Below are 12,370 nucleotides of genomic sequence, written 5' to 3'. Positions count from 1 at the left end.
TTTTCCTCGAATATTCGTAAAACGTGTGAGTATTCAAATGGCATGCACACATTTGTCACTCTAAAAATTATTTATAAAATGTGCAGAAATATAATTGTGCATTTAAAATTAAAAAAAACTGTTTGGTGTGGTAGTAGATTTATTAGTTTTGGTTCATCACTTGGGAGTTGACGCCTCGCGAGCACGAAACCTATATTTACAGCATTTGAAAAAATTATCAAATTTGTCCACTTTGATATAATTTATATTCTGTATACTAGGTTAGGTTAGGGGTATTTCGAAGTGCAAGTTTACGAATTCAGAAAATTTAGGGTGTATATACCTATATTATAACGATGAATAACAATGGAAGTCCGCATGAAACGAATAACAATAAATAAAGACCTGAGAGTATCATAAAGTTTTCGTGTATATCACCAAAGATTAGATCATCATGATGGTTGATTACATTTGAAAACAATCAGTGAAATGATTTTGAGCGAATATCTATGTAATATACTACCTAAAAATAATAATGTTTGTTATGTACCTATTTATTATGTTTAACATTACATCAGAAGAGAATATGTATAAACTATGATTTTCTGAATAAATATAATTTTGCCAGTGTATAAAAACCAAAACATTTTAAATGTCTATAAAAATAACCATTATACTATTCAGAAAAAAATTGAACATTTAACTAATAGCTTAATATTGTATTATATTATACGATATACGAGTATATATATATATATATATATATATCGTATATTTGATTTAAATTTAAAAATTTAAGAATATTTTTCTTATAAAAGTATCAAGAGATAAGAATAGTTGGTTAAATAACAGCAGGATAAAACCTTGATTTAGTCGTTCACCAGTTTTGTTGCCTTGTTTTGATAGTTTTTGCTTAAGCAATTACTAAGAATATCCAAACACTGAAAAATGACTTCTTATAAGTTCAATCAATAAAATAAAAATGTTCTACTGGAAAATGGGTGGGTATACATAATGTATCCACAATCCACTAGATCACGTTTTATGGTCAAAAAGTTGTTTTCAAATAAAAAAAAATATATGAATAACCCATTGTACTAGTTCTTTTGATGTGATCAGAATCTAAAATGCATGAACTAAATAATAGAAGTGAATGATTCTATTACATTTTATTTTTAGTGTGTTGATATTTAAATACTTAAATCTATACAGTGTATGAATAATTATACTAAAACTACTAAATTCTTTTATTTTTAAGAATATATCACACTGATTTTGTGTGTTTAAATTTTAAATAAATATCATGAGACACCGGTAAACAGTAGAGAAATTTATTTATATAATTAAGGCAATCAAAGTTTATTGTTGGTGTAAAGATGAATATTATGAAACTTTATGGCGGTTGTTAACATTTATTGTGGTTAAAAAAAAATAATAAATAATTTATCGTCGTTAAGGCAAACTTGTACATAAAATAATGAATTTATAATTGAAGGAAATTTATGTTATGCACTTTATTATATTAGTTAACCAATAAAATCATCTTATATCGATATTATTCATTTTTTACATACAGGTATCAGATATAATATGCAGGAAAACAATTATAACATAAACATTAGAGTCTCGATAATGTTTTTAAAACTCGATAAGTAGATATTCGAAAGAACGAATAAATACACTCAATTGCAGTATTGCTATATACACATAAATACAATACCTACGCGTTATTTACTGATTAAATATTTGTGATAAATCCAAGATATATATTATATTTCATTCACTACTTTTATAATGAAACGTTCACATATTTACACTTAACATAATATTATAATATATCAGTCCAAAGAGAAATACCGTTATTTTATCTTTAAATTAAATTTCACTCGTAGTAACATGTATTAATTCGAGGAAAGTTTTTATCTATCATATTCATTCTAATATCAGAATGATATAAAATATTGCACTGACCTCAGTTCCTTGAACTTTCAACTTCATGTGGTCTTCACGAGTAGTCTTGCCGTCTTTTCTTTTTTTCCAACAATATCCATCCCGTCTGTACCGCACTTTTTTCCTGCTGTACAATAACATTGAACCACTTTTGGGCCTAAAAATATAGTTATAAATTACACTCACTCAAGGTTTAATGTTCAACAGTTAAGTTTATTGAGAAATTAAATAAAAATAGGTATTAACTATTTATAAACAATGAGTACAATATTTAGTACCAATATTCAATAATATGTATATTGTATAGAAATACTGTGATAATATTTTAATATATAGACCATACCTAAAACCATATATATATATATATATATATTATAAATATATATTATATTGAAATATAACAGTGTTTAATGAATTTTATTAGGATTTTTTTCATTTAAGGATTAACACAATAAATCCCATTTCGTGAGTTTTAAGCTGTATAATAATATAAAAAAGAATCAATTAAGATGAGATAATATTATGTATTGGCCATTGAGTAAATTATAAATTATTGGAACAAAAAAATTAAAGACAGAATTCTCTGCATATAAATCAAAATCATAAATGTAGAGAAGGTTGTCAGAATAATAGATATTCTTCAGAATGCATCAATATAGGCACTATGCACTATGCAGCCTAGAATAGTTTCACCCAGATGAACATTCACCCAATGTAAAAAATTTCAATTTTAATGTAGGATTTGTAAATAAAATAAAACATTAAATATATTTTAAGGGTGGAAATATTTAAATCACCATAAGTTTATTTTAATCGCTGTGAGTGAAACAGCGCTGAACAAAATACCTATAGTTATTAGTACAACAGGCTAAGGATTTTATCAACAGTCTGCAATTCAATTTTTTTTATACGAAACTAAATCACATAACAATTAAATAAGTATAGAATACCATTTGGCTTATGTCATTCCTTAATTATTCCTACGAAACAGTGTTAAAATAGAATAAATAATGGTTCAGTAACTAATTATTTTGTAGCATCCATAAAATAATATATAACCTAATTTTATAAAATTTTAAATCGCATTAAAAAAGATGGAAAGTTATTTAATAATTGCATTGCACAATATTAATTGATTGTTTTTACATAAATCATAATCAATTTTAATAATGCGAGAACAAACGCTCAACTTATTACAAAATAAAAGTGAAATAATGTGCTTAATGTTTAACGGCCCAATAATTTAATTAATTAAAAAATGATTTTTTTGTGTTCAGGGTAGAACTAAATAGGTATGAAGTCATTTATAAGTCATTTTTCAAATGTATAATATATTTCAAAAACAAATTGTCATACAGTTAGCTATAATAATAATATACTATGATAAACCGGCTATACTAAAATTGTGGTTGTCTGTAACAATTGAATTTATTGATGTACATGCTTTTACGTCACATAAATATTTATATTTCCTTCTTTATTCTTTTCATAATATTATTAATTTGACAATGAAAGACTGTATCAACAATAGCCAAATAAATAATCAAAAATAAATAATTCTTGAGTTTTTATATATCTAAAAATATATTCACTGATATTTATAGTTTATAAGCCGTTCATAATTAAATAATATTTGGAAACTTTATAATTTTTTTTTTTTTTTTTTTTTTTAATAGGTACATCTTTTAGTATGCAGATTAAAAAAAAAATCGACTCGAATTTGTATAAAGAGACGTTGATTTTATCTCTTTCTTCGTCGAAATTACTGCCACTTAAAATGTTTCTGGTGTCTATAACGGTATATATATATAAAAAAAAAAAACAAGTCACTGGAGGTTTTCGTAAATGATCTTTGCTTCTGAATCGCCGTTATAGTGTTCTCTCGAGTAGTTTCTTGACGGGTGACAATTTAATTATTTATTCCTCGTTTATTCGAAAACTTTTCAATCGCGGACGAAAGGCTACGAAAACATCAACTTCATTTGCAAACTTTAAAATGAAAGTTTTTTTTCACGCTGTTTTGCAAAACAAGTCAACAACACTCTGATGTTAGTTATTCACGAAGAGTACAACTAAAAAAACGAACACGTAGCCTTTAAAGTCATTAAACAAAACCTCGAGATTGTATAGATGCATTTTTTACTTTACCTAGCTACCAATGAGTGCATATAATATGTTTTAATTCTTTGGGACAAGTTTATTAAGTTTTAAACACAGTATCATGGCATAATATGATAGGGAACATCAAATGCGCTGCGACACCATTCAATCCAAATTTTTTTTAATGTACTATTCCGGTACAGAGTTCACATTTAATTATCACTAAGCATCAATTGAAATTAAAATTTTAATAATTTACAAATTACCTAATAGTTAAAAAAAAATCAACATTAATTATGAGAAGGAAACGGATTTTAGTGTAATGAAAAAATCAAAATATATACATAAATATGTACTTATTTTTATTTATTTATGTAAAAAAAAAATCAAAATATGTAATAACTGCTCAACAGAAAAAATAAGTATTAAAAGTAAGTGTAAAAATCTTATCAGTTATCTAATTATTAAAACGATGTGAAACTACATATTCTCTAAGATTTAAAATTTGAAATGGCGGCGATTTGGTCATAAAATGTTTTTGTATTGACTGAATGAACGTTCCATATCAACTGAAGTAATGATAGCATACTTTATATTAACTACATCAAGGTTTGAGTTTGACAGTTCTAATTTGTTTTGTGATTCCTCAATAACGCATAAACTTTCTGATACTGACATATTTCGAGTTTTCAGTTGTTTTATAATATGAATCAAAAAACAAAAATTAGCCGAAATGTGTGTTAAATTATTTTTTAAATTATTATTTTCCATCAAATTATTTACTTAATCGATAGCAGTGGCAGTTTCAGTATTAAGATTTGAAATTATATTTTTAATTTTTTCAAAATGTTCACAATAATATTGAGTGGCTTCTAACCACGTACCCCATCTCATTAAATTAGGCTCTGTAGGTAGATTGAGATCGGGGTATAATTCTTTAAATTTTAAAACTCTACTTGATGCTTTGAGAAATATTTTACTAATCGTTGTTATTAATTGGTCTACGTCATGGTAAATAACTTGATCTTATTGTTTCTACTACCCGGTGAAAAGCATGTGTGAAACAAGTAACATGTATTAGTTTAGGGAAAAATGCATTCAGAATATCTGTTTTAGACATATACGGAGCGGCATCGGACAAAAATAATAATACATTTAAATACTCGTATTTTACTCATTCAGGCCATAATAAATTCATAGAATCGTTAAACAACTTAGCAATGGTTTTATGATTGCATTTATCCAAGTGCTCATAATTTAAGAGAAATGAATTGCTAGGCTCAAAACTAAGTTCACCAACAATAACATTACCCACATAACTACCATCCTCATCAGTTGACTCGTCAATAGAAACCAAATAGGTCATTCCTGTATATGTAGTCTAATTGAAGTTAAAGTCTCCTCATAAATTAAATTTACATATCTTTTTCTTATTGTACTTTCGTCTCGAATTGTTGTACCAGTACCAATAGATTGTTAAAGTAAATCTTTCAATGCTATTTTTTTTTTTTTAGTTTTAAAATTGGAATGTCAGCCCGAATAAATGCTCGGTATAAATCAGTATAAAATATTGACGAATTATCATCAGAAGATGTAGATGGCAAAGATGTTAAAAATTGTTTTTTAAATGTATTTTGACGCTCTTTATTTTGTTAATGTTTGGTAGTAGAAATATGTTGACTTACTTGAAAGCGCTGGCCTATTGATACCGATTTTTCACAACCTTTAAAGTATAAAACTTTCCTATTACCTTGAAATGTTTCATTCGATAATTCTTTTAAATAAGCGGCTACCTTATAATTGATTGAACTTGCAACTTTAGGCATTCTAAATAATTTTATAAAAAAAAAAACAACAACATTTCAATGTAGGTATGAGTTGAAGGAAAAAATAGCTACGATGCAAATAATTACACCCACCAGAACAGTAACTAGACATAAACTGAAGACTGAAGAGTAAAGACCTAACATTGAATAAACACGTTACCTACCCACTTGTCCACAGTGTATAATACGATAGCAGTGTATAAAGTACGTAAGTCCATTTAGAAAACGTAGATAATGTTTATTTATTTATTATCATTGAAAATTACAAATTATTTTAGGCTTTCATTGACAGACCATAGGGTATGTGAATGCCATTCAGATAAGGCAAATAATCTTGGACGTCGTTGTAAATTGACGAAAAAAACCAAAAATACCCAAATATTTACGAAATATTCAGTTATTTAGAAAATATGTGAATATATGTATTTTTACCCAAATATGTAAAAATATTTAAAATAAAATTGGACTTATTTTAATAAGAATTATCTGAATCGTGCACATTTTTTATCGGATTAAAAATATCTCGTTCCCATAAAAATATGTATTTTTACAATAAAATCCGTTCCCAATTATGAGTGTGTAATCAGTGAACAATCATATTTCTAATAACTGCATACTTAACATCTTAACCTAACTAAACAAATTTATTAGTAAGAAATGTTTTTCAAAGATAATAAAATAAAATATTAAGTTTTAGAATATTAATCACTATGTTTAAGTTATTTAATTTTCTTATGGTGCCTGAACCAAAAACATGAAGTTTAGACAGACTAGAAGAACATAATGTGCCTGAAGAATAAATTGCAATAATAGTAATAAAAATATAGTGATTTAGATATTATTATAGCATTTAATAAACTATAGTACTTATGTGAGTGATTATTTTATCAATAATATTAAATCTTTTATAGTTTTTGGAATTTTTTAAAAACCACATTAACAGTCTTAAGTAGATACTACGCGTATATTATATCCATACCAATATCTATATTATTTTAAACATTTAAAGAATATCATGAGGGGAATTCTCAACTAATAAGCATGGTGATCTCAACTCATATATTTCATTAATATTTAGCTGCAATGTAATTTTAATAACTGTTTTTTTGCAGTTTTTATAAATGTAATTGTATAATTTACAATCAGTTTAATTTAAAATATCTTAATATTAAAAAAAATTATAGTGTTAAAAAATGTATACTGAAAAACATCATATCATGCTTTTAAAATAGCTTCGAATAAATAATCTTGTTTTCCATTTTCTAGTTACACATCATCTACAACAAATTTAACAGTATACATTTTAAAGAATAAAACATTGAACTGCTTAACAATAATTTATTATTATTTGTAATATTGTAATAAATTTCATATAGATGTTTTATGTGAAATTATGCATTATTCAATGTTTTTAAATTATTTATTCTTAAGTGGTCTTTGATACCTACTTGTAAATTTGATTTCATTCCATTTTTGGAGTTTTCGGTTCACTCATTTGTTAGACGTTTCTTTTATTTTTAATTAGTCTAAAAAAATCACGCGCAGAAATATTTGATTTATTATATCCTGGGCATTTGGATTTCTGTGCACGAATCTAGTCCAGCGTATAAAAATAACAGTACATATAATAAAAAATACCCAGCCTATTACGGCGATTGATTTTATGAGTGCGTTCAAAGTATTTTCAATCATTGTAGTTGTGTTAATTATTATGTTTAAAATTTTAAAATTTTAAAAAATGTTACGAATTTAATAGACATATTAATTTTATTATGATTTACTTGTTTACTTGTGTATTTTGTCAACAGAATAGCCAGCCATATAATATAACATATTATATAAAAAAAACCATTTTTAATTATTGTTCTACTTAAATATGTAGTCATTACATATTTATTACTCAAGGTGATATATATTTTCTAATTATTTATAGAAAAATACCATATAATACCTTTTTTGCCTAATATTATTTCAATAATATTAATATTATACATATTTGCTCATCATAAGTACTATAGTAATTAACTATTAAAATAAAATATGTTGTAATAAGCAAATATTCATTAAATTTATCCATTTTAAATAGATAAACGTTTATAAGTTGAATACTAATATTAAACTAAACAATAATCATATTATCTATATTAATTCATCTCAATTGTAATTTAAATTCTATACTGTAGATGACGTCAATATTGTAATTTAACAATGCAAGAGACACGTTAAGAGCTGTCATATACAATATTATTCAATACACTAATTAACTAGTTCTACGTATTATGATTAAACGATTTGTCTTTTGTCTACGTACCTATACTCGTTTTGGTTTATTCGTAGGTACATGTAAGTTGAAAATATAGAAGATTTTTTTTTTTTCATTTATTATATTTTAAAATGTGTCAACATATTACATGGTATTACAAGTATATTAATACAATTAAGAATGTATATACCTATTAAATATGGTATGATCAAAAGATATGTAATGCGTACGTTAATTTATTAATGAGTGGGAGTGAGATTTTGTTTATTAGGCATGTTAGAGCAGCTAAGATGGGGATTTAGGACTAATTTTAAATCGTTAAGGAAATTGGTGATGATTTACAGGGGTTGATCGAATGGTGGAGTTTTCGCTGTGGCTTTGGCATATGAGGTTTTTCTTTTAGGTTTGAGCTTAGCGTGTCATGTCCTCTTCTGTGAGGTGCAAGTGGTACAGCATGTGTTTGAATGTGTTGATGAACTGTTTCTGGCGTTCTTGTTTTGAATTTTATGTAGCTTAATATTTTTTAAAGGTCTGACATCCTTTATAATTGGCAGTGTGGTTTCCCCCACAATTTGCACATTTTGTTTGTTCTTCCATCTTTTTTATGCAATTTTTTGTGTAGTGATCAACTCCACATTTCACGCATCGTGATTTGTGGAAACAGTAGTTGCGTATGTGTCTATACTTTTGGCAGTGATGGCATTGGGGAGGGCTAAGTAAGAATTTTTTTTAAACCTCCAAATTGTATTTTATACTAGGGAACTAACATTATATAAAAAATATGATTTGGAACTAATGTATCAAAGTAATTTTTACACACTGTATTGCAACTGAACAAAACATTATCTTATGATTTAACACTTGGTATTGGCAATTTAAAAATATTAGTTTTATTACGAAAGTAAGACAAATATAATTTTAAAATTGCCAAAATTTAATATTAAGGACGCCATCATAATGTTGTGTGTGTGTGCGCGCGCACGCGCGTAAATATATTTAAATACCTAATTTTTTTTTAACCCATATTTTCATTACATAATTTAATAATACCTACTGGTCAAGTGATCGTACTATGTTTAATAATTCACCATAAAAACGTAAGTAATACATTTAAAATGGAACACGAATATTATACACGAATATATTTCCGTCGAAAACAGACATTTAAAATGTATACCGAAGTATCTTGAATTATCAATGTATTGTTTTTATAAAAATTAGATGGTTAACGTAATTATTCCTCTGGTTTTAATATTATGTTGAAAGTTTGATTTTTGTTGATACTTTTTTGTTGTTTTAATACTAACTTAATTATTACTTATAAATATGAATATTTGATTTTTTAAATATTTTTCATTGCAAGTTAAAAAAATTGTTTTTAAATATATCAAATAAATGTAAATTGAAAAAATATGAAGTTAATAGCGATATGCTTTAAAAATAATATAAAATTTCATCGATATTGTCTTAATTAATCTTATAAAAACATGATCTACTATAACTTATGAACTATGACAAAGTATATAGGTATTGTCTGTTTTCATCATGACGACTAGACGTGGCTAATTACAAATATTAATGTGGAAATACGAGTGAATTTATTATTATCATTATCCTTTATACACTTAGTTAAAATAATTTAAAAAGTCATAGAAACTCTCAAATAGAGCATCCTTGTATATTATATTACTAATTAGATTACTAGGCACCTATTTATGTTGATGTTATATAGCAAAAAAATGATCTTGTGTCACGCCCATTATACAAATCTAGAATGTTAGTTTTATTTTACGACTTCATAAGTTCAAAAAAAGAGTTAAATAATACATTATTAAAGCATACCAAACTAAAAAATAATTTAATTAAGAGCGCGCCTACTATTTCTTATCTGTAACCTTCGTGACGTTTTTAATTTATAATAAAAAAAGCCTTTTTACTATACTCCAATTAGTAATTAATACCATTTATATTTTGTGTATATACACAGGGTTCAGGAGATCAGTATACCCCATAGGGTTTGTATTTGTATTACAATAAAATTACATCGATATAATTATATCAAATATTTGTGATACACTCAATAGTTGCAGTATACCTATACTATTAGTGCCTATACACAGTATACACAATATAATATTTATATGTCAGGGCTAATATCTTTACTAATTACGACACCGATAGTCGTTGTTGACGCACCCAATAACTCGATATTATATATATAATATATATATATATATATATTATATAGCGGATATTGTAAAAACCCATATTTTGTAGATGTACCTACAGCTTATATAAGGAGGGAAAATATCGAACCTACTCATTATCTTGGTGAGCTTGGAGTAATACAAATAATGATTGAATATGTTTCCAGTTGTTATTATTGATTAAAATATATAATTCAATAATTAATCAATGGCCTTTAAATGACCGGATCGAACAATACAAAAATGTAAAAACAGTGATACTCAATCATCTGCAACTTGGTTGAGAGAATCTATTGCTATATGATATTAGTTACCTATCCAGAGAAGGTTTTCTATTCCTTATGGATAAGTTTTCATTACCTGAGGGTAAGGCACTGTGTATTAGGTATTTATCAACAAGAAGACACGTTTGGTTTATAGATATTAATAATTAAATTAAAAATAATACTTAACTGTTTTAGAAGATGGCTGTCAATAATTGAATAGGTGAGTTTATTCGTGTTGATGACTACTTCCAAACTAACTGCCGTGTATCATTTTAATAATAAGTAATAATTGAAACGAGTCAAAAAGTGTTGAGTATGTATATTTTGTATTTGTCAATCATATTGTGTGTGTGTTTAGTGTATAACATCTAAATAGGGTTTAACGAATGTTACACCCTGGGTTAAACCAAATTTAGTGAAATATTAATAATACAATAAATAGTTACCGTATATATCTTTTTATGGAAAAAAAAATGTTCATATTGTTGTTTGGTTATAGCTGGACATTTTATATGCCTAATTTATGGGCATATTATATTATAAAAACCCCCTTGAAATATTTTTGAACAAAATAATATTAAATAGGTTAATTACTGATAGGTATATAACTGATATTTAATCCACTCTAATATAGTATACTGAAGAACATTTGAGATACTCAATATTATAATGATTTATTGAATTATCTATTTTTACAGAAATATCGATAAGAAAATATAATGTGAGAACTTAAAAAAAAAAATGATGTTTACAGGCAACGAGCATATTCCATATTATAATAATACTTTATGTCGTTAAAATATATCTAAAGAAACAATTTAAGCGACGACGAAGACAACCATGATGAAGGTATTATTGGTACACGGTACACAAAATACGTCCCGGTAACTGGTTTAAGATTAGCTATGGGTGTCACTTGGTGCCAGTCGTACGTTTGTCAACCCCTTGACGGTCACCACGTGACCATTGGCCAGTGTGACCGTACCGAGCCGGATGACCGCGAGCGCCGTCTCGGCAAGGTCGTACAATACGGTGCCGTGAAGGGATTTCGTCGACTGGCTTTGCATCTTGGAACCCTGCATCATGCAGATGCTGTATATCTGGCCAAACCGACTGAACTCGGCCCAAAAGTCCTTGACATCGAAGCCGTTTGGAAGTCCGGTCACGAGCACGTGATTGTCATTGTTGATACCTGTCGGCACTGTGCATCGTTTTCGGATGGGTGGTGATATATCGGTCAGCGGTTGGGACGACGATTTTGGCTTGCCGTCATCGTTGTCATCGTCTTTGGCGTTGGCAGCGTTTTTTCTGTCGTTCTCGAAAGTCACGTCGTCGAACATGAACACCGTGCCAACGATGGAAAACTTTCTCAACTTGCGCAGCCTGACCACCGTCGACGGGACGAACTTCCGGCCCACTGGAGTGCTTCTCCGTGAGCACATTATCTTGCCGACGACTAACACGACGAACCGATTCGCCCAGACCTGCATCGTGTCCACGGATTTGACGCGCACCCGGCATCGGTCATACCCCATCCGGGCGGCGAACCGTTGAACCGCTTCCGGGCTGTGTGCCGTGATGTCTTCACGCCCGCGCAGCATAAACAGGTGTTCGGACCGGTAACCGTAGAACTGACGCAGCGTGGCCGGGCTGGCCACAAGCGCCGCGTAGTAAGCGTGCGCGAACGCTTTACCGACTACGCCGACCTGTTCGTTGGTCATGGCCGCCCTACCAGAGTCCGCTGCACCCATCCGGTCGATTTTGAGATCCATTTACCGC

At 28.1% G+C, this 12,370-nt stretch overlaps 1 protein-coding gene across 4 annotated transcripts in view; it reads right to left on the bottom strand.

The window, feature by feature from the left end:
• The window catches only part of Camta (Calmodulin-binding transcription activator), a 119,934-nt gene that overhangs the window by 36,567 nt on the left and 70,997 nt on the right, over positions 1-12,370 (bottom strand). For all 4 annotated transcript variants that reach the window (XM_089216232.1, XM_089216231.1, XM_089216230.1 and 1 more), the window contains exon 5: positions 1,951-2,086. In XM_089216232.1, coding sequence (XP_089072358.1) covers positions 1,951-2,086 — 136 coding nt within the window. The remainder of the gene's footprint in view (positions 1-1,950; positions 2,087-12,370) is intronic.

This window comes from Diuraphis noxia, unplaced genomic scaffold, assembly GCF_037042655.1.
Source record: "Diuraphis noxia isolate RWA-SAM2 unplaced genomic scaffold, SU_Dnox_SAM2 contig0001, whole genome shotgun sequence".
In the NCBI taxonomy this organism is placed as follows: domain Eukaryota; kingdom Metazoa; phylum Arthropoda; class Insecta; order Hemiptera; family Aphididae; genus Diuraphis; species Diuraphis noxia.
The sequence above is the reverse complement of the archived record's forward strand: the minus strand, read 5'-3'. Positions and strand labels throughout refer to the sequence as shown.